This window comes from Peromyscus leucopus, chromosome 15 (assembly GCF_004664715.2).
Source record: "Peromyscus leucopus breed LL Stock chromosome 15, UCI_PerLeu_2.1, whole genome shotgun sequence".
NCBI classification, from domain to species: Eukaryota; Metazoa; Chordata; class Mammalia; order Rodentia; family Cricetidae; genus Peromyscus; species Peromyscus leucopus.
Genome location: NC_051076.1, coordinates 68,768,566 through 68,792,593, shown reverse-complemented (window position 1 = coordinate 68,792,593; position 24,028 = coordinate 68,768,566). Strand labels below are relative to the sequence as shown.

The 24,028-nt window shown below is 49.0% G+C and overlaps 1 protein-coding gene across 1 annotated transcript; it reads right to left on the bottom strand.

Annotated features, from left to right (window-relative positions):
* Positions 1-11,825: 11,825 nt before the first annotated feature.
* Tmem177 (transmembrane protein 177) lies at positions 11,826-13,083 on the bottom strand. The gene is given in 3 exon segments (XM_028893946.2): positions 11,826-12,272; positions 12,275-12,763; positions 12,766-13,083. Coding segments are annotated over 3 exon segments (930 nt in total). The 5' UTR covers positions 13,061-13,083; the 3' UTR covers positions 11,826-12,126.
* Positions 13,084-24,028: the final 10,945 nt, after the last annotated feature.

Genomic DNA, 24,028 nt, shown 5'->3' with positions numbered 1-24,028 from the left:
ACCAGCTGAGACATCCAGTTTCATAGACTGAGTAACTGCTAAATTCTTGGACTTACTGTTCACAGCTAGCTATTGTTGAAGTATCTGGACTACAGCCTGTAAATCATTCTAATAAATCCCCCTTCTCTCTATATATAAGTATATAGAGATTCATCTATAAGCTCTGTTACTCTAGAAAACTCTGACTAATGCACTCACCCCCGCGACATACTTCCTCCAGCAAGTCTGTACCTCCTACACCTACACAAACAGTGCCACCAACTAGGGACCAAGTATGCATGTATGTATGTCTTTATTTAATTTCTATTTATTTATTTATTTATTTATTTATTTATTTATTTATTTATTTATTATGTATACAGCATTCTGTCTGGCTTTATGCTTGCAGGCTGAAGAGGGCACCAGATCTCATTACAGATGGTTATGAGCCACCATGTGGTTGCTGGGAATTGAACTCAGGACCTCTGGAAGAGCAGTCAGTGCTCTTAACTGCTGCGCCATCTCTCTAGCCCCCAGGACAAAGTACTTAAATGCCTGAGAATATGGGGATCATCTCACTGAAACTGTGGAACAACAGGTTACACCACAGTCACAAGCCAAGAGCAGGGAGGAACTAATGTGTCCTTGCTTTCAGCTAGCTTTCTTAACTCCTACAGTTCAGAACCACTGCCTAGGGAATGGTGCTGCCAGGGCAGGCTGGTCTTGCTATATCAGTCAGCAATCCAGACAGTCCCCCACAGACATGCTTTCAGGCCAACCTGATCTAGACAATTCCTCAGCTGAAACCCTTTTCCCAGGTGACTCTAAATTATTAGAACTAACCAGCGCATCCACATGAAGTGAACAGTCACACACACACACACACACACACACACACACACACACACACACACACACACACTACTGGAGCCATGGATCAAGCTTCTCCACCCCACCTCAGTCACGATGGTCTGAAAACCTTCCAAAGCATGAGCTACAATCAATCCTGCTTTCTTATGCCTCTTCTATCCATCAGCCATCTCACTTCAGTTCATTCAGCAAATACTTCCTGAACACTGACTGTCAGGGGCCAGGCTAGGACAAGGTCAGTGATGGCCGCTGTTGTTCTTTTTCTTTTGTAGTTTTAGTTTTTTGAGACAGGGTTTCTCTGTGTAATTCTGACTTGGAGCTTGCTCTGTAGACCAGGCTGACTTCAAACTCACAGAGATTCACCTGCCTCTGTCTCCCGAGTGCTGGGACTAAAGGCGTGCGCCACCACCGCCTGGTGCCACTGCTGCTTTTATAAGGGTACCAGGCCAGGGTGGAGCCAAACACATCAATGCATTAGGGAGATGGGTCAGTCAGTAAAGTACCTGTTATGCAAGCATGAAGACCTGAGTTGAGATGCCCCAAAATCCAGACCCTGACTCAGTCTCCAGCACCCACATGGCAGCTCACAGTCATCCATAACTCTAGTTGCAGGGGATCCAGCATCTTATTCTGGCTTCCACAGGTACCAGACATGGGCATGGTGCACATACGTACATGTAGGCAAACATGCATATACAATAGGTAAATAAATAGTTTTTAAAACACTGAACACGGCAGTGGGCTTGGCTTCCAGGGTTGACACAGGCCAACCCTGGAAGCTCACTGTCCAGCCAGCCTAGCTGAATTGATGATTTTCAGGTTCAGTGAGAGACCGTATGTCAAAAAATAAAGATGAAAAGACAAGGGAAAGACATGTGACAGTGATGTCTGGCTTCCACATACATGCGTACACATGTCCACATGCATTTATCTATATATCTAACAAATATACCACACCACACACACACACACACACACACACGTACACACATACGCACAGGCACACGTACACGCACATGCACACACTACATAAATGAGAGGCTCTACTGTAGTTTGGGCATGGCTGCCACTACATCTACTATCACATGATTCTATGAGTACCATGCCAGGCTAGCTCTGATTCAGTGACGTCCTGACAGACAGGAACAGAAGTGATGCTCAGCCTCAGACTCACCTGTGGGCCAGGCACTGCTGACAGTGCTTTACGAATCAAAGCTTGTGACAGGAAAGAAGTGGACATTGTCACTCTTTCCCCCCACTTTCACAGGGGGAGAACTGAGGCACAGAAAGGTTAGCATGCCCAGGATATGAAGTTGCAGAGGCAGATGTGTGTGTGTGTGTGTGTGTGTGTGTGTGTGTGTGTGTGTTGTGTTATGTGTGGTATGGTGTATGAGTGTGTGTGTGTGTGTGTGGTCACACGTGTGTCCATGCACACACATGTGAGGATAGAGGACAACATTGGGTGTCTTGCTCTATCATTCTCTGTCTTATTCCATTGAATTATGGTCTCTCACTGCACCTGCAGCTTGCAGGCCAGCAAGTCCCAGGGATTCTCCTGTGTTCATCCCCCACAGTGCTGCGGTTACAGGTGCAGCCACACTGGGCTTGTTAACATGGGTTCTGGGGATCCCACAGTATGTTACCCACAGAACCATCCGCCCAGCCACAAGCTCTCCCCCAACCGTGTGTGTGTGTGTGTGTGTGTGTGTGTGTGTGTGTGTGTGCTCATGCACGTGTGCACATGCCATGTGTGGGGGTACCCAAGGAGACCAGAAGAGGGTATTGTCAGATCTCCCGTAGCTACAATTACAGGCAGTGTAAGCCACCTTGTGTGGATGCTGGGAACTGAGTTCAGATCCTCCGGAAGAGCCACAAGCACTTTTCACTGCTGAGTGGTCTCTCTGACCCCAGAACCTGTATCCTGATCCAGGCTGCCTGGCTTCAGGGCCGAGGCTGCCTAGGGAGGTAGCTGTAGATCCTTCCTTTAGGGCTTGCCAGGACCCTGGCTCCAAGTGTTCCCTGCCTCAGTGATTTGACAAAGACATGCATGCTTGGACCAGTGGGTGCTCACAAGCAACAGAATCAGCAGGGACATCCCCTCCTGCTGGGTTAGCTCTGTTATGAACCAGCTCAGGAGCTTAAGCTCAGGACAAAGGAGAGAGACAGAGACAGAGACAGTCACAGACAGACAGACAGAGACAGAGGGTCCTTACCGCTGTGGAGGAGGGCAAGGCCCCTGACCATTTCCTGTGTAGACAAAGTTTGGAAAGATTGGGCTGGGCTGACAGCTCATTTAGGCGAGTGCTTGCCTTACAGGCATGAGGCCCTGAGTTCCAGTCCCCAGAACCTATGTTGAAGAAAAGAAATAGCTGAGCGTGGTGGCATATGCTTGCAATTCCAGGGTTGGAGGGGTGGGGACAGGAGGGTCTGCCAACCTAGCTCGTTTGGTGAGCTCCAGGACAATGACAGACTGTCTCAAAATCAACAAAGCTAAAAAGCCGTGGGGAATGACAGCCGAGGTTGTCTTCTGGCCTCTGAACATGTGTGCATTCACATCTGCACACACACACACACACACACACACACACTCTTAGGGAAAACTCACCAAGACTCACTAGATATCTCAGAAAACCAAGTTTGTGAGTAGACAGTGTCCTGCCCTGGCTCCTTCTTGGTCCTGTTGAGGCTTTGCAGCAGTGAGCTTTGGAGAGACCCCTCCCTATCCCGTGAACAGCTGCCTCAGCATATAGCCCAGGATGGCTTTGAACTCATGCCTTAGCCTCCCAAGTGCTAGGATCACAAGTATGAGCCATCACAGCTGGCTCCTGGCTGGTTTTGTATGGTGTTCTGAGCACCTCCTGTAGATGGCTTCTTTGTCAACCCAGAGTGCAAATTTCCAGCCACTTCTGCTGGAGTCAGACTTCAGAACATCTCAGCACCCATGGCTCATGGGCATATCTTCTTCAAAGAGATCTGGACCGCATTGCTGGGACGCAGGGGCTGCTTCTTACAGCTGGTATTTGTGTACTCTTAAAATCTGTTTGATTTCTTACAACTGAGTTCCATGCAGCCCAGGTTGGCCTCATATTTGCTGTATAGCTGAGGATGACTTTGAACTTCAGATCTTTCTGCATTCTCCTCCTGAGTGCTGAGGTTGCAGGCATGCACCACCACGCCTGGTCTAGGAGGAGCTGGGATGAGAGTGTTTTGTGCTTGCTAGGCAAGCAGTCTACCAACTGAGATGTCCTAACTCTTGTCGTGTCTTACTGAGTAATGAGTCTTTACCATGAACGTTCCCTGTTCCAATCACTGCGGGGTGTCAGCCTCTTGCTTGGACCTAAACTGACACACAAGCCTAAGAGCCACCTCGCTGGTGGCTCCTGCCCACGGTCTTCTGATAGAACTGGCCAGTGTGGTAACAGTGCTGAGCCAGACCACCTGGGTTCAAAGTGCACACACTGGCTGGTGAACGCCACTCAGCTTCCCTCTGTTTTCATGTCCTGTGTAAGATGGAGGTGTCCTGGTACATTTGTCCTGCTGTGACGAAATGACCAAGTAGCAATGTTTGGCTCCTCCCTCTGGAGGCTGAGAAGTCCTGGGTCAAAGTGCAGGCTGATTTGATGTCTGGGGAGGGTCTATCATTCACATGTGGTATCTCCTATGCCTCTACCTAGCAGCAGAGGCAAATGGGCTCCTTCGGTCATTCTATAAGCACCTCAACTCCAGTCTGCCTTCACGGTTTAATCATGTCCTGTGATGGTTGGTTTTTGTCAACTCTAAAAACTAGAGACACCTGGGAAGAGGAAACCTCAGCTGAGGAACCGTCTCCATCAGACTGGCCTGTGGGCATGTCTGTGGGTGCATTGTTTTGATTGCTAATTAGTGAAGGAGGGTCGAGCCCACTATGGGTCACGTCTCCCTCGGACAGGTGGTTCTGGGCTGTATAAGAAAGGTGGCGCATGTGATCCGGGAAGCAAGGCATCCGTCAGCATCCCTCCACGGTCTCTGCTTCAGCTCTTGCCTCCGGGTTCCTGCGTCGATCCTGCCCCAGCTTTCCAATGAGGGACTGTAACCTGTAAGCCAAATAAATGCATTCCTTCCCAAGGTGCTTTTGGTCAATGACTTGTCACAGCAACAGAGAATCAAACCGGGACATCTCCCCAGTGGCCTTACCATTTAAAATGATCAGACAGAGGCTCAGGTCTCAGTGCATGAAGTTTGGAGTGACACAAATATTCATACTACATCAGAGTAACATGACCATTGCAGGACTCACCAAAGCTAATGCATACGAAACACATGGCACATAATAAGAGTGTCATATAAGGACAGGGCATTATTACGTCGGTCAACCCTTAGGGTTAGGGCAGCAGGGTTTCTCTCCTAGGATGTCCTCTCTGTCCCTTCAAGCTGAGTTAGATTCCCTCTCCTGTGTTCCTTCAAGCATTTCCCACATTCTGGTCTCACATGTTATCACTGCAGGTGTGACTGTGGAACTGAGAGCTACCTGAGGGCAGAATTGAGGCCCATGGAGCTCATATACCTGCCTGGGTGAGGGGGCAACGGTGTTTGTTGAGGTACCCTGAGATTAGACAATCAGATGGGAGAACACCGGGCAGAAGGCGTTTGAAGGACCAAGGGGGAAGAGACAGGAGAGGTTGGAGGTGTGTCTGGGTGGAGCACAAGTGTGCATGTGTGTGGAGGTCAGAGGTCAGCTTTGGACATCTTCAGTGACTACCCATCTTTAAAAAAAATCTTATTTATATATATGCCGCATGTATGTGGGTACCAAGGAGTTCAAAGGAAGGTGTTGAATCCCCTGGAGCTGGAGTTATGGGTGGTTGTGAGCTGCCTGGTGTGGGTGCTAGAAACTGAACTTGGGTCCTCTGGAGGAGCAGCAAGTGATTTTACCCACTGAGCCATGTCTCCAGTGTGGTGGTATGGTGTTACCCAAAATATTGTGCACCCTAATAAACTTGTCTGGGGTCAGAGAACAGAACAACCACTAGATAGACATAGAGGCCAGAAAATGGTGGCACTCATGCCTTTAATCCTAGCATTCCAAAGGCAGAGATCTGTCTGGATCTCTGTGAGTTCAAAGCCACACTGGAAACAGCCAGGCTTGGTGACTCACGCCTTTAATCCCAGGAAGTGATGGCAGAAAGGTATATAAAGTGTGAGGACCAGGAACTAGAGCTGGTTAAGCTTTCAGGCTTTTGAGAAGCAGTTCAGCTGAGATTCATTCTGGATGAGGACACAGAGGCTTCCAGTCTGAGGAAACAGGATCAGCTGAGGAATTGGCAAGGTGAGGTGGCTGTGGCTTGTTCTGTTTCTCTAATCTTCCAGCCTTCACCCCAATACCTTGCTCCAGGTTTATTTTTTTATTTTTTTATTTTTTATTTTTTTTTTTTGAGACAGGGTTTCTCTATGTAGCTTTGCGCCTTTCCTGGAGCTCACTTGGTAGCCCAGGCTGGCCTCGAACTCACAGAGATCCACCTGGCTCTGCCTCCCGAGTGCTGGGATTAAAGGCGTGCGCCACCACCGCTCGGCATGCTACCATCTTTTAAAAAGCTTTTAAAATTACATTTATTTATTTATGTGTGTGTGTGCTCAGTGCCACTACACACGTGAGCTCAGAGGATGGCTGTGGAGTTGGTTCTCTCTTTTCTCCATGCTCATCAGGCTGTCGGGTTTGGTGGCAAGTGTCTTTATTCTGTCTTTGTCTTTTCTTGCTTTTTGAGAAACTGACTTTCAGTTTACCTGGAAATCGATGAACAGGCTAGGGTGGTTGGCCAGTGAGCCCCAGGGATCCATTAGTCTCTGCCTCCCGAGTTACAAGCCTGGCTTTTTAAAAATGTGGGTTTGGGGGATCAAACTTCATTCCCCATGCTTGCAAAGTACGCACTCTACTGACTGAGCTACCTCCCAAGCTCCAAAAACTTCTCTTGACACCAGAGAGGGCAGAGGGAAGAGCCCCAGACTCCGGAGTTCTCTGAAAGGCTGCCTGGGAACATGAGGCTCTCGGTGCCAAAGTCTCCCATTGGAGAGGATCTGCCTGCAGGGGGCGCTGTCACCGTGCCCACGCTCAGCTTCATGGGACTGTAGGGATGGATCTGCCTGCAGGGGGCGCTGTCACCATGCCCACGCTCAGCTTCATGGGACTGTAGGGATGGATCTGCCTGCAGGGGGCGCTGTCACCGTGCCCACGCTCAGCTTCATGGGACTGTAGGGATGGAGCTACCTGCAGAGGGCGCTGTCACCGTGCCCACGCTCAGCTTCATGGGACTGTAGGGATGGAGCTGCCTGCAGGGGGCGCTGTCACCGTGCCCACGCTCAGCTTCATGCCAAGGTGGTGATGGATCTGGGGAAACAACTGGAACTGCCAGGGAAATCTGCTTCCACAGCAGGTTCAAAGAGGCTTTCATGGCTTCCACAGCTACCGAAAGACACAAGGTTGGCCACACCCCAAGAACGCAGGGCCAGAAGCAGGGGTGCCAGGATCTGTCACCTTGAGGCAGAAGAGAGTGTCAAGTCCACGCCCCTTTGAATATTCTCTCTCTCTCTCTCTCTCTCTCTCTCTCTCTCTCTCTCTCTCTCTCTCTCTCTCTCTCTCTCTCTCACACACACACACACACACACACACACACACACACACACACACACACTTCCGAGTTTTCTCTCAGGTCTTACATGTTTCCATTGTTGTGGTTGTCAAACACAAGTCTTGTTTTTTGGTTTTTTTTTAAAAATTCTTTTTGACTATCAATATATATTTGATATATGTATCAGTTATAACTAATATTCCCACACATTCCTACAAGTTCTTGAGATTAATTTCTTTTTTTTGGAAATGGGTCTCATGTATTCCGGGCTAGCCTCAAATTCATAAATCCGAGGATAACCATGAACCTCTGCTTCCTGAGTGCTGGGATTTGCAGGGGTGCACCACCATGCCTGGTGCTGAGGACCAAACCCAGGTCTTTGTGCTGCTAGGCAACCACCCTACCCACTGGGCCCCATCCTCAGCCTAATTACCTTTGAATACCGTTTAGTGCCTAAACAACAGTCATGGTTTCCTAAGTCATTGCTAGTCAACATTTCCATTATTTCTATTTTTAAAACTACTTAGAGCATGTGCATGTTCTTATGTATATCTTCAGACATACACTGTTTAAGCCTGTGGATTATACTCCTAGCACAAATTTCAGGGCCTGAAGTTACTGGGTCAAAAGAGTCGACTGTCACCAGGAGCATATGCTTGTATCAAGTTTACAACAACCCAGGAACACTGGATATTCTTCACTGTTATGGGATTAGTGTAGTTGTTGTAAAAGACCATCTCTCACTGTGTGTGTGCATGTGTGGTATACACCCATGTGTGTGCCTCAAGAGGCCGGAAGAAGATGTCAAGTGCCTGGGTCTACACTCTCATTATTATTATTATTATTATTATTATTATTATTATTATTATTATTATTATTATTATTATTATTATTATTTGGTTGTGAGCCTAGCCTTTAACGGCTGAGCCATCTCTCCAGCCCAATTTTTTTTTTTAATTTTCATTTTTAATTGTGTTTCTGTGTGTGGGATGTACGTGTGAGTGCAATACCGACAGAGGCCAGAAGACGGTGCTGGATCCTCTGAAGCTTTAGTTACATGGGGTTATCAGCAGCCCAATGTATGTGCTGGAAACCAAACCCAGGTCTTCTGAAAGAACAAAGCACACACTTAACTCCCTAGCCGCCTCTCCAGCTCTCTGCTTCACTGTCTTGAGCCGGCCTCTCACTGAACCTGGAGCTACGCTGGCAGCCAGCAAGCCCCGGGGATGTCCCCAATGTCTCTGCTCCCTCATCACTGAGGGGACGACATGCACATAGGTAGCCGTGCTCAGCTTTCGATATGGGTGCTAGGGGCCCACACTCGGGTCCTCACGCCTGTGATCCAGCCACTCTTACCTACGGAGCCATCTTCTCTGGTCTCCCCACCCCCTACCTCTCACTTTACGTTCATTTCCCAGCATCCTCTACCCCCAGAGGAGCGCATGGGTCCTTTCCTCTCCGTTGCCGCCAAGGAATTTCCCAGCGGATCGCTGGAGGGTTAATGACCTAAAGCTTCAAGTGGACTGAGAAGCTCTGGACAGGAAAGGCCACTGCTGACACCTGAGGGCGGGCCGTCAGGTTCCACTTCTGAGGAGAGGATCAACATGCCTCTTTGATGAGGCTGCAGGGGAACAGACCTGCAGGTGGAATCTTCCCCATGTCCCTTTCCCTCCTGTAACACCCCCACGGCCCTGAGCCACGCACATTCCCCACGTCCTCAGGGACTGTGGCCCTTCAGTCATTCTGATTAAAGTGACAAACAGTGCTGCTTCTGGAGACGCTGGTCGCCTCCACAATCCCAACCTAACAATGGCAGCCTACAGAACTACCAGGTGTGGGGGCAAACGCCGTTAACCCCAGCACTTCGGAGCATCTCTTTTAGTTCAAGGCCAGCCAGAGCTACAAAGTGAGACCCCACCCCACCCCACCCCTCACCCCCAGATCACCAGGACAGGCTTTGAAAGGATCTGAGGAAGAGCTGCATGAGCAGCAGTGAGTTCGGTGAACAGGACGGCCTCAAGGACTTGCTAGGATGGCCACGGCTCCACGTCCCGAACATCCTGGTACGTGCACCGTGCAAAAGCCCTAAAGTCTAGGGAACCAATCTTTCAAAGCCCACTGCGTTGCCCTTCCAGGCTGTCCACGCTACAGAACGGCTTCTTTGCAAATGTCCAGCTTCAGACCCGGCTGGGTGGCCCTGAAAAGTGGACAATGCAGGAGACGGAAGCAGGAGGGCCAGCTGGAATCAGGCATGGGCAGAGCCATGCCATACCAGCCATACCTCTCAGATCTGTTCCCTGTATTCTGGCCTGATTGTGTATATTTGACTGTGGGGGGGGCAACACACACACACACACAGACTCTGGGGGGCAGGGAGCTATGTAAAACATGTGGGAGAGTGGAGACAAAGATTTTGGCCAGGAGCAGGAGAGAGAAATAAGGAGCTGTCTCAGGACCAGCTCTCCTCCACACTTGGGCTCCCTTCCTGTACGGGTGTTTTCTGCTGTTACAAAAAGATACTTACGGCTGGATATTTTTTAAAATGGTTTATTTAGCTCATCACTCTGGAGGTTCAGGAGACCATCACCTGCTTGTGCTCATCTCTGGTGGGACCTCACGGAAGTGTCTCAGAGGAGGCACAACAGGAAGCGGGGAAAGCCTAGTCTTGCCCCGAGACAGGGTCTCAGCCTGGCTCAGTCTTCCTGGAACTCATCACTATAACCCATGCTAGCCTCTAACCCCTCCGCCCCAACCTCCCAAGCGTTGGGGATCACAGATGTGAGCCACCATGCCCAGGTTTTTGCTATCCTGAGACAGGGTATCACTATGTGGCACCGCCGGGCCTCAAACTAGTAATCCTCCTGCCCAAACCTCCCGAGTGCTGGGATTACAGGTGTGCAGCAGTCTGTGCTGCGTGTGTGGTGGTACACCAGCGGTGCTGGCTACCCAGGAGGCTGAGGTGGCAAGACCACTTGGTCCACGAGTTTGAGACCACCCTGGACAACACGGAGACCTCATCTCAAATCTTAGAGCAAACCAAAGCCAGTTACTTATGCCCAGCAAAGTGCAAGACCAGAACAAATCCTTCCTGAAGATGATGCCCCAGATGACCTAATCACCTCCCACGGGGCCCTGCCTCTCGGGTTTCACCCCTTTCAACACCGCCACAGTGGGACTGAAGCCCATTTAAACCCCAGCATTTGAGCAAATCAGCAGAGGCCTGCCGCCACCATCTTGGTTCCTGGCAAGATTGAAAGTAGATGGTGTGGGACTGGAGAGTGTGGAGAATATGGAGCCCATGGTGTCCAGACTCTTCCACCTAAGAATTAGGTTTCTGACGTGGCCTTTGGCCCTTAGGATACAGCAGCAGCAGCAGCAGCGACTGAGAGAAGCCCCGGAGAGCCTGTGGAGTGCTGTTAGCCAGGATGGAGAGCCATTCATTAAAACCAGCCATCCGTCCTGGTTAGCTATGTCAACGTGACACAGCCTAGAGTCCTGAGAAGGGAAAGCCTCAACTGAGGAACTGCCTAGGTCACACTGGTCTGTGTGTCCGTGTGTCCTTGGGGGATTATCTCAACTGTTAAGTGACGAGCAGGCCAGCCCATTGGGGATGGTCCCTTCCATCGGCAGGCAGTCTTGGGCTATATAAAAAAGCTAGCTCTGCCTAGGCCTGGGAGTCCAAGTGAACAGGCAGGCAGTGTTCCTTCGTGGCTCCTGCTCTGACTCCCCTCAAGGATGGATCAGGACTTGGAAGTGTAAGCCAGCTCTCCTGGAGTTGCTTTTGGTCAGAGTATTTTTACCACATCAACAGAAAAGGAAACTAGAGCACGATCCATCCATTTATCAGGCCCATACTGTATGCTGTCCTGGGTGCTAGGGACCTGTGAGACATGAAGTCCCTGGTCCTCAGCCAGCCATGCCCAGGGGAAGGGCCTGCAGCTGGTACCACACTGCGCTCCAGACCACACACAAAGTCTGAGCAGAAGCCAGTGGTATCCGACGCTGTCACTTTCCAGCCTGGCCTGGTTCACCCTCCTTTCGTGTTCTACCAGGAATAACCAGACGCCAGAGTGCCCTTCCCTCGGTGTGGCCTAATCCCTTTCCCCTGCGTTACACGGGTCCCAGGCCGACATCCTTCAAGACTGCCCCAGGGAAGAAGTCATTTCCAATGAGAAGACAACACCAATGGCCAGCTGCGGCCTGGCTCTCTGACCACAGCTCTCCTCATCCTGCACTGCTGAAGGATTAAAGGTGAGGAATAAGTTGGCTATTTGACATCAGGTATCGGGGTGGTTCTCCACTGTAGGAGAGGGTGGATGTACCAGAAACGTACTTAGGCTGACAGCCACAGCCCACTGGGATTCAGAGACCAAGAAGAACGAACACCCTGTTTATTTATGTTGCTCTCTACCAGGCCCTCAGGCTCACAATCTCATTCGGCCCTACAATCAATCCTTCCCACTTCAGAGCTGAGGTAAACAAGACTCAGATTCATTTAGGGACTCACCCACAGCCACCAAGTTCATTCATGATGAGGACAGAACTGAGCTGTTTAACTCCAAGGATGGCCACTGTTCTGACCTTAGGCTATGGATGCAGCCATATCTACAGATTCCCCAGAATTCCTCACAGGGCGGTGCCTATGTGAGCCTGGAGGGCCCTGTTGACTGGCGTCTCAGGAGCGCCCTGGATTGGGCGTCCCCCTCCACATCTGTAGTAGAGAGTCCCGGCGGGTAGTGTAGGGTAAATGTTTGATGCGGAACCAGTGTCCGGGGACAATGTTTCCACTTGGTGTGTACAGCTTCTCCCCTTGTGGTCCAAAAGGCTTCGGAGGGCTAGGTTGCCTGACAGGATCTTCTCATAGAATTCCACTCCACCCTGGGCATAGGCGGCAGACAGAGAGGCTGTGCGGCGGTCCAGCCAGCCTTCCAGGGCAACAGTGAGCGAGTCCTTGCAAAAAGCGTAGACCACGTAGCCTGCCACTACTGCCACCAAGTTGAAGGCCGCTCGAAAGCTCATGGGGCCTCTGGAGAGCCCCAGGGCGTGCTTGATACCCACACTTAGTACCCAGGTTCCTGCCAGGCAAGCTGGGGCTGGCAGGGCCTGTAGGGTAGCCGCGTTGCTCTCCAGGTATACCACCTCTTTGGCTAAGGCAAACTTCTGAGCATTATGAGACAGGGCCAGGGCGTCTCTCAGCCTGGCACCTGCTGGGCTTTGCCAATTCACTCTTTGCCCATGAATGATCACAGTATGGTCAATGGTGGTCACAGAGCCACCCAGGAAGATGGCGGGGATTCCCACCATGGCCCCGTAGGAAATCTTGGGAAGCCAGCACTCACAGGCTGAAAAGTAAAGGCAGTGAAAGGCTTGTAGTGGTGACCTGAGGGGACACCCATGTCCTGTAGCACCTCCTGGAAGAGGCTCCGCAGCTGAGGGGCAAGAGGGGCCGGCTGGCCCTGAGGCCAGTACTGGTAGAGCCATTGGACTATGGGATCCGAGAAGAGGTGATATGAGATTTGAACCCCAAACAGGCCCGCACAGGACCCCACCAACAGTCCTGTCCTGTGTCTCTGTATAAAGGCCGTAGCCCTCCACAACGGACCAGCCATGAGTATTGTCTCTGCGGATAACTTGGCCAAGAATAAGAGAAGTCAGCCGGTGATTCTGTCAGGTTACAGACCGAGCAGCCTCCGGGGCCACACCGTGGTTAACTCAAGTGCCAGTGCATGGTGACTCAGTGTGGGCTCCAGCGTCAGACCACCTGGGGGCTTCACAGCATCAATTCTCCATCCGCCAGGCCAGGCAGGCATGTGACAGCGGCCTCAGTGGCTGTGGTGAGTAAATACACAGAAAGCATTTCAGTGTCTCCAAGTGTAGTGGACATCCTTCTGGCAATGGCTGGAATTGCTCTGACTGCCATGGCTAGGCACAGCATTAAGTATTCAACAGCCCACTCCACCCACCACTCATGGCATGGAGACTCTAACTGACTGAAGAATGAACCACACGGATAGTTCACAGAGAGCTTACTATATGCTAGACACAGTTCTGAGAACATATACAGCTGTCTCTCAGTAGCTGCAAGGGTTCCGTTCCAGGATCCCAAAGACCATCAGCGGCTTTATATAAATAGCATAGTATCTGCATATAGCCTATGCATACCTCTAATATACTTTAAATTATCTCTGTACTACTTATAATACCCGATACAACACAATGCTACATATACTCTGAATGTCTGCAGGCTCAGCAGACACAATTTGTCTTGCATAGTTTTAATTCTTGGCTGACTGATTATGCATCCATGGACACAGAAGGCTAACTGTAATTCTAATAAACAGGGAAATTAAAAATATTATACATTAACACCCACTACATATGCATATCCTTAGGGGATTAGATTCAAGACCCCCACAGACTCCAAGACCTTCAGACGCTCATCTCTGACAAAAACAGCTTAGCATTTGTACATTACCTGTGTTCTAAGTCACCGCTAGATGACTTCCAGTACGCTACAATGCAAACGCCGCACCTGACCTTGTGACGCTGTATGCTTAGGCAAACAACGCCGTGTTCACCACAGATGGAAACTTCCCCCAAACGTTTCTGATTTGCAGCTGGCTGACTCCCTATAGTCAGTCCAATAAAAATCCTCATAACTCTGGAACCTATACCACAACGGTCGATTTTTTCAGCTGTGAAATTATAGAGTTTTTTGGTTTTTTTGTTTTGTTTTTGCCAAAATCCCAAGTGGCAGTGTCATGTGCTGAATTGTGCCCCCAAGCCCAAGTTCCCATGTTTGAGGCCAGATTTTGGTTATCTTAGGATGTGGCTGTATTTGGCGCTTGGGCCTGTGGGATGGAAAATACCTAAGGTTCTTGGGATGGCTCTAATTAAATCTCACTGCTTTCAGTCTAAGATTAGGACACAAGCAGAGAAAATACCACATGAGGATACAGGGGAAAGATGGCCATTTGCTAGCTGAGGAGACCGGCCTGAGGGAGCTGAGCCCGGCCATACCTCTGTCTTGGACCTCCAGCATCTCGAATTAAGGGAAAATAAACTGTCAGTCAGGACATGCACTGTGTGGTGCTTTGTTTGGCATGTTAGTCACTGAGAGTACAGGCTCAGTATCTGATCACAGGCCGTTAGGGGTCCACAGCAAGCATTTCACTTCAAAAAATGTTAACTTTACATGTTCACAAATAGACCAAAACTGCCCATCAGCCGGATTCATTATCATCGTCAATACTGTTTGGTTTTTTTGAGACAAGGTCTCACAGGAGCACTTCTGAACATTCTGGGCATCTTATTTCGTCTATGACTGCCACTAATTATCACTGTTATTTACCTTTGGATACAACGTCATTGTATTCCTATCCACGCAGAGCGTCTGATTAGCAATGCACTGCTGCCAACATAACGCAGGATTCTGCATTAAGTCATTCATTCCAAGAGGAAACCGAGGCTAGGAAAAGCGGGGTCCAGGAGAGAGCGCCGAAGGACTCTCCCAGGTTGGCCTGTGAGCCCCGGAGCTGCCCAGCAGCGGGTGTAGGAGGACTCTGGCTTTGGAAGCGTCCCCGACACAGCTCCGCCATGCCCCACAGGGTTGCTTGCTACAGCCGGAACCCGACAGCACCCGGAAGCTGCGGGTCGCGGGAGAACTCCCCTGCACATAGCTACCAGCGAGCGCTCACCTCTGCAGAACCCTTGGAAAGCGAGACTCCCGCGCCGGACCGGCAAGCGCAAAGCACGCCGGTCTAGGCCCTTCAGGGGCGGGGCCTTGTGGCTGGGGCGGGGCTTGGTGGGCGGGGCTTGGAATGGCGTTTGTTCGCCGGTTCTGGCGGAGCCTTTCTGGACTCTGAGCTCTCTAGGGTTGTATTCAGACTGCGAAGGAGCGGCTCGGGGACTTTGTCATCCGGTTCACGTGTCGCAGACCCAATGGGAGCTAAGACAGAGCCGTTCTGGTCCTGATTCCTTTAACAGCATAGAATAAGTATTTGTGCAGTACGCTGGGAGGAGAGCCAAGCTTAGAGAGGAAGGTCTGGAATTTGCTACAAATGACCCCTGCATACCAAAGGTCAAGTGACCTTGGGAGGCCTGCAAGAAGTGAGGTAGGTATTGACTAGAGTATGGTTAAGCAAGAAATGCATACTGGAAGGCACACCCAGCAAATTGTAGAAGCGTGGATAGACCAGAGGTCAACCTGGGATGGCGCTCTCTCCTGGACCCCAGGAACCAGTCACCCACTGTTTGGAGATTGGGTTTCTCACTGGCACCTGGGGTTCAGCAATTAAACTAATCTGCCTGGTCAGTGAGCCCCAGGATCTACCTGCTTCTACCGCCCCTGTGCTGGATGACAAGCATGCACCAAAACACCCGCTTCTTATGTGGATGCTGAGGATTGAGCCCAGAACCTCGTGCTTTTGAGACAAGCGCTTTACCAATTGAGTCATCTCATTAATATTCTGATGAGTCTTCTAAAAACAATCCTGGGGTGCTTTGGGGTGTGAAAATAATACTGAGTATTACTAGTATTTTAGTTACTATTCCGTAGGTTAGAGTAATAAGTTTAATTATCTCATATCTTTTAAGCCTAAAAATGTTTATAAATATTGCCTTAACCCATCCAGGAATCTTTGTATAAAGATATTATTCTACTTGATTTATGGTCAACTTTCAAATAGTCCACAAGCCTTACAGATTATCTTCCTTATATGTCCACAATTTTCATCTTTAATTGATCAAGTTTCCTGAGACATTTCAAACCACACTTTGATTGAACTTAGTTGGGTTTTTTTTTTGTTGTTGTTATTTGTTTTGTTTTTTTCTAGACAGGGTTTCTCTATGTAGTCCTGACTGGCTTGGAACTCTCTGTAGCCCAGGCTGGCCTCGAACTCAGAGATCCACCTGCCTTTGCCTCCCAAATGCTAGTATTAAAGTCTTGTGCCATGACCACCTCCATTCCAACACCCTTCCCTTTTGGGGTGGTGGTGTGTGTGTGTGTGTGTGTGTGTGTGTGTGTGTGTGCGAGGTTGAGATAGGATTTCTCTGTGTAACAGCCCTAGCTGTCCTGGAACTTGCTCTGTAGACCAGGCTGGCCTCGAACTCAGAGATCTGCCTGCCTCTGCCTCCCAAGTGCTGGGACTAAAGGCGTGCCCCCCCACCCCCTCCCACATGCTCCCCCACCCCTGGCTTCGTTGGTTCTTTTAAATACAGTAACCCCCAGGATTAGTCAGGGTTCTCCAGCGAAAGAACCTGCAGCCTGAGGGTGAGTGGAAAGAGTTTAATAGAGAGCACTGGTCCACAGGCACGGTGGCCTTTGTCTTTAATCCCAGCATTTGGGGGCAGAGGAGGCAGCTCTCTGTGGTTTGCTCATACAGTTTAGAAGCCTGAAGACCCAAACTCTGCTCTCCGCTGCACAACCAAGGTTCCTCATGGTCTGGCACCGGTCAAAGTCAGAGCCCTTAGAGCAAGAGGACCAGTTGCAAGAGTTCTGATCTGAGTCGCACACCAGGAAAACGCTGACCTCCTAGGCTGGCTGGTTCGCTTAGTTTTTGGTGTTAAGGACTAAACTCCTGGGACTCAGAGAAGCTCTCTAAGGACACTCCTGGCCATGTCCCAGTTTTAAGGTGTGTGGGGTAACTCTTTCTTAGCCTGATTCTTATTCTGGTCGTGATAGTCAGGAGGTCAGCTGTGGAAGGGACTGATCCACAGCCCACCAACATCGGGCATAAAGAACAATGGATGACCACATCCAGGCCCTGAAATGGGGTGTAAGGTAATGGTGGTGATTGAATGATCGGGGGCCGAGATAACAAGACAGCAGTGTTCTCCGCTGCGTTTCTCTAAACTAAGGGGTGAAGTTGATGCCCTGACAGCAGCTGTGAATGCCTGCATAGGCTGTGTCTGTCCATATTCTATCACAGAGCATGGAGGTCCTCACAGGCCTTACCCCTCGCTGAGGATTTACAGGCAAGTCCATGGTTGCTGGGGAGACAAAGAGACATTATGTCAGTTGTGTAGCCCCTGGTAAGACGCCCGCACTCCTTCAGATAACCCCTCACCCATGCTCCTGTAAGCAACCCTCAGGAAATGCATTGTTACATACACACACGGACATGAAAGTAGAGGAGAGAGGAATTAGGGAGAGGAAGGGGGTGGGTGGGAGTGGGATGGGACTAGAGAGGGTGACTATGAGCAACGTGCATTACGTACATGTGTGAAAATACCACAATCATAAAGAAACCATTGGTGATTTTAATTAACATATGCAAAAAAAAACCTTTAATAAAAAAGGTCCCATGTTATAGGGTTGGACCCGGGATGGGGTGTGTTTGTGTATCTCTTGTTAATCTGACAGATGCAAGGAGAAAGACCACCGACCCAACTCATCATGGCCAAATTAATTAAAGCAAGCAATTAATTAAAGCAAGCTTTTTTTTTAATTTGTGTACATGGGCTGTCTCTCTCTAAAGGTGGAGTTTAAGAAAGTAGCATTGGACAGGGGTAAGATAAGGTTTGTTTTTTTTGTTTTGTTTTTTTTTTTGCTTGTTTGTTGTTTTTTATTTGCTTTCTAGACAGGGTTTGTTTGTGTAGCTCTGGCTGACCTGGAATTTGCTGTGTAGCCCAGTCCCAAATAAACACATAGAAATTTATATTAATTATAAATGCTTGGCCAATGGCTCAGGCTTGTTATTAACTAGCTCTTACATTTAAATTAACCCATTTCTATTAATCTATGTATTGCCATGTAGCCGTGGCTTTACCAGACCTCTGGCCTCTTACTTCTTGGGTAGCCAGCTCTTCTCTCTCTTCTCTCTCTCTCTCTCTCTCTCTCTCTCTATCTCTCTCTCCTCTCTCTCCCCTCCACTCACTCTCTTCATCCCAGTCCTCAGTTTGATTGTTCCTAAACTTACCCTGCCTTGCCATAGGCCAAAGAGATTTATTATTAACCAATGAGAGCTGCTGTGCATATTGCTTTGTATAAATAAAATGCTGATTGGCCAGTAGCCAGGCAGGAAGTATAGGTGGGACAAGCAAGAAGAGAATTCTGGGAAGTGGAAGGCTGAGTCAGAAAGACATTGCCAGCTGCCACCATGACAAAGAAGATGTAAGGTACCGGTAAGCCATAAGCCACATGGCAAAGTATAGATTAATAGAAATGGGTTAATTTAAGATATAAAAACAGTTAACAAGAAGCCTGAGCCATTAGGCCAAACAGTTTAAATAATATAAGCGTCTGTGTGTTTATTTTATAAGTGGGCTGTCAGACTGCCGGGGGCTTGGCGGGCCCTGGAGAGAAAACTCTCCAGCTACAGAGAGCAGCACACATTCACAGTGTACAGAAGGACCATCCCACAGCCCAGGCTGGCCTCAAACTCAGAGGTCCACCTGCCTCTGCCTCCTGAGTGCTGGGATTAAAGGAGTGTGCCACCATGCCCCGAAAGATAAGGGTTTTTATAGTTCAGGAGTAGGGGTTTCCAAATGGGGGATTTGACAGGCAAATAGGTGGAGTGACAGAAACAGAATGTAAGCATAACAAGTTGGTCATAACAACCTCCTGAAACAGAGACATGGTTGCAAGGTGGTCATAAGGTAATCATAACAAGATGGTCATAATAACCTTTGAAAAAAAGACACGGTTGCCATTTCCTGGAACAGGCAGTACAGAACCATTTGCAGTTAAGGTTACAGGTGGGGCAGAACCCAATCCTTGAGAAACAGATTTAATCATAAACAGGAATGAACCTAGTTTGTCTTGACTATAAGATGGCTTTCAAGCCTAAGATAGAGGAGGCTGGTCCATCACTCTGTGTAAGGTGTACATTGTTGGTTACTGGGGGTAGGGTCCTCTGACTACTTTCCATATGCATTTCAAGGTTTGGCTTTTAAAATTTTCATGTGTGTGTGCGTGTGTGCTGATTAAGGCTTATGCTATGTTTCTTCCCCAGTCACTCCTTACATTATTTACTGAGGCAAGGTCTATCACTGAATCCAGAGTTTGCCAGTTTGGTAGTCTAGCAATCCAGCTCATTCCGAGAAGCCCTGTCTGTACCTGTCATGGGATGGGTTACAGGCAGGCTGGTTGGCTGGTTTGTTACAGGTGGCTGCCATGCCCACCAGGCTTTGACATGGGTTCTGGGAATCTGAACTCTGGTCCTCACACTTGCCGAACTGTCTCCAAAGGTCTTGTTTCTATGTCATTTCCTCTAAAGTCTTTTCACAAATGGTTTTTAACGAACTTCTTCCTGAATATTTAAAGGAAGCAAACCAATTTCGGAGACTATCATCAGACAGACCTCTTGGTCACCACCTTGGCCAAGCCTAAGGTATAATGAAGTCCTTTAAAGTGAAGCTGTTTCTGAGAAAGAGGGTGTACTTGTCCTGGCTGCACCTAGGGCAGCTCACAGCTGGGCATCCTCCAGCTCCACCCTGGCCTGCGTCTTGCTCTGTGTGTTTGTGTGCGCATGTGCATGGAGATCAGAGTCAGGTCAACCTCCAGATGTAGTTCCTCAGTGTTAGGTCCAAAACCCTTCCCCACACCCCAGTGGCAATGCTCATGACATTGTCCTAAACAGAAGGAATGTGACATAATAAACTTGTTTTTCCATTGGCACAGTGGCTGCACCTGAATCTACTGTTGCTTCAGCCAGCAATTTCTGCTCCACAGTTCCTGGCCAGCTTCTCAGGCAGCAGCCAGTGGGACTTTCACATCCAGCCCAATCTGCCTCCTGCACGCTGCCACCAAATGTAGTTTTAACTAAATCTCTATCATTCTATTTATCAATAAGACTCAGGAGTCAGAGGCTGGGGTGAAAACCTGCTAGCTCAGAGAGGTTGCATCTCAGAAAGAGAGCATCCTTCCACTCTGCCAAACCAAAAAAGACCGCCACACTCAAATTCCCTCCCCACTACTTCCTGTGCATCTCTCTATCCAACTTCCAGACTCCCTCTGACTCTCTATGGTTACTTTTTGTCAACTAGTTGCTGGCTCCACCTTCTGACCCATGGTTGATTTTATTTAATTAATGCAAACACCAACTTGGGGGTGATAGTGTGATCAAATATTCTGAAACAGTAAATAGAAGGACTGTTAGTAGGTAAACACACCTGAAGATGGGTTTCTGTTTAAAAGAAAAGCAGGAACCCACCTAAATCTCCAGAAACTGTTACTAGGAGCCCACCAGAGATGATCATTAGGACACAGTTTATAGCCACTTGAAAGTCTTTATTACAGCTGGCTGGGACTGCACTCAGGTATTACAGGACCCAAGTGTAGTGTTGAATATTTAGGGTAGGGGGTTTTAAAAGGCAAAAACCACATCCTGGTATCTTACTTGGCAGATGCAGGGGGGAAGTTCTGCACAAGCAGGCAGTTCAACAGCTGCTAAGGTAAGCTAGCTGGGGCATCTTGACCTTGGGTTCTTAGAATAGAGTTGGGTAATTTCCCACAGGGTTTTCCATCAAGGAGATCAAATTATAGTTAAACCCGAAATGGCTTCAGCAAGAATACAAGATGGAGGAAGCTTTCTTTGCACATCTTCCCTGTCACAGACCCTCCTTTGACCTTCCCCTAAAGGTCAACTACATTGGACAAGGACACCTAGTTCCTGTTGAATTTCAAACCCAGGACAAATGGCTAAGGTGTCTATTTAACACATCAAAGGACCTGGCTGCCAGGTTCTCCCAGCATGCCTCAGTGCCACCTCCCTGTTACAGGGTGTGGCTGGCAAACTCTACCTTTAACTCTGTAACCCAGGGGCTGGGCTGCCCTTCCCCCAGAGGCTCTTCCCTATATAACCCAGACATTTTGGTTACCTCCCCCATTTTGTACCTTTGGCCTCCTGGCTGCTGTACCTGGTTCCCCTCTCTTCCCTCTTCCTTCCCCTCCCGGGCTCCCCACATGGTCTAGCTCTATAAAATAAAAATGCCTCTAACCTGTGAGCCCCACTTGCCTAAGGACGGATAACTTCCTGAAATGTGGGGGGCTGTTGTTCATGTAAGATAACAAGCCACGTATTTCCACTTCTGTAAAGCAAGATTGGTTGCCTCAATGTCACAGGATGTGATTGATCACACATGAGCAGGAGATACATAGGCAGGAAATGCATCAGGATGTATGCTTGCTACCAATTGGATGAAGGCAGGAAGTAAGGAACCTTGAGGGGTTTGCCTTTATAAGCACCTAACTAATGTAGTTAATTCGTGGCTATTCTCTAGGAATCCTGGGTATGGACATGGCCAGTGTCTACCATCCCGGCCAGTAGTTAATAAAGCTTGCTTCAAATTAGGCTAAAGAACTGTAGTAGTGGTCTTATTCTTGCCACTAGTTAACAACTGTGCAAAACTTGTTTTCTGCCCAGAAGGCAGGAGCAGGGGTAGTTAACAGCCTGGTGACTTTGGGGCTATCTGTATGACGGAGACCACACCAGCTCCCTGAGATCCTCAGGATGTTACATGTAGTCAATCTATAGAATCTTTATGGAAGGGGTCACGTGTACTTTACGAAGAGTTCTTAAGCTTTATTTTGTACCTGGGATTGAGTTAATTATCAGGAAGAATTTTTTTTTTTCAAATTGTGCTGTGATTAAATGTGCCCCAAATAAACTACCTGTTGTCATGCTCTTGAAGCTTGAACCAACACCAGCTACTGGGTTGCGTCAAACCAGAGTTCACCTTGCCTTCCTCGGATTGACACTCTGTTGGCTGTGGTGGTTGCAGAGACCCCCACACCTGGAAACTTAAAACAGAGGCCTAAAAGACCTACCTTGCCAATAGCTGGACCCTCCTGCTCCCCCAAGAAGTTCAAAGCAGATCAGGGCATGTTTATACAGCAGTTGTGGGCGAATCAGCCACTGACCCTAAGTTAGGGGAGGAAGACCCTTCAAAGACTTAATTTGAAAGGAAAGACTCATATATGACTGTGATATTTGGGGAAATCTACATCTGTGTTCCCAAGCCATGGACACACGTTTTTGGGTCTAGAATGATCCATGTTTTATTCCTTTGAGGTGAGAGCTGACTTTCGGTGGACAGTAGCCAAACCTGGTTTGTTGGAGCACAGGCAGTGATCCCCAAGTTCTGCAACATTGTGTAGAAAATACTTCACCAACTGAACGTCCTTGAGAGAGGAATCAGCTCTAACTAGTATGAAAGGAGAGCTATTGAGGGAGTCCTCCAGATCTTTGGTTCTCTAGCCCACGAGTCTTAAGAAGCCGTAAGGTCTTGAATTCAATAGCGCACACTGAGGCAGATTATTTCTTGAGGCCACAAGAGAGTGAGGAAAGGGTTATGGACTGCCCAGGGGAGTCAAGAAGTCTGTCATAAGGCTTTGGGGGAAAGGCATGGAATGTTTTAGACCAGCGGGAGGAGGAAGGGCTCTTGCTAATGTGACTACCTGATGGGGGGGGGGTCTGGAGGAGGGGTGCATTTCCTCAACATCTAGCCCCCCCATGGCTGAGTCTGGCCATCTGAGCTCTGCAAGCCTCCTGTCATTCTCAGGAATCTTGACGCCTGAGGAGTCTGTTTCCAGACTCCCAGGCGCTCGGAAGAGTGTCCATGTCTCTCTGTAGCAGGAGGGATCCTGGGATCAACTATGAGGACCAGAGAGGGAGGTTCCAGATGGGCTTAACTTGAGCAACATCTGGTCTGGAACTTGATATTTCTTTCTAGAGTTCTGGTACTGGGGGCCTGTTACAGATTCACAGACAAGCTCTCCAGATTAGCCCCTGGAACGGCGTGATAATGTTAGCAAGTGTGAGAGAAAGAGAGCTGCTGGATCTCTAGAAGCAAGTGCACCTGAGATTCCCAGTCACTCAGACACAATGCCAACCCTTGTTCCACCCACTATCCCCCAGAACCTGGGTGATCCCAGAGAACCTCTGGATATCGCATGGCCAATGGCTGCACTGAAGGAACGTATCCTTGGCATCGATTCCAGAATAAAACACAGATGACCTTCCCTGCCTCTTTTCATCTGCAGGAGATCTGAAGCGGGTGGGGGAGCTATTTGGAAGGTGATTTGGGTCACTTAGGAACTGAGGTTACAACGTTCAAGTCAAGAGATGTATTTCTTGTAACATCCACTAGAGGGCACAGGTTCCCCAACACTGTCAACCCAACCATTCTGAGGGGTGGTAGCCTTAGAAGGTCTGGAAAAGCTGGGAGTGAGATAAAAGAAATGGGTGCTTGCTCATAGGTGGGGAAACTGAGGCAGACACAAACACTCACTGACATGTGAACAGATTCAAGTTCATGTAACAAAACCCGAGCCAGAAAGTCACTGTGATGTTAATCGTGATCTTCACTTGACGGGGTCCAAGCCTCCCTGTGAGGGACTTTCCAGGCTGGGATGATGGAGGTGGAAAGACCCTCCCTACTTGTGAGTGACACAATCCCATGGGCTGGGGTCCCGGATTGAATAAAAATGAGAAAGTGAGCTGGGCACCAGCATTCGCCTCTCTCTGCTTCCTGACTGTGGATGCGTGTGACCAGCAGCCTCACACTCAGCCTGGCACCATGATGGCTGTACCCTGGCACCATGATCCAAAACAAATTCTTTCTCCTGTAAGTGG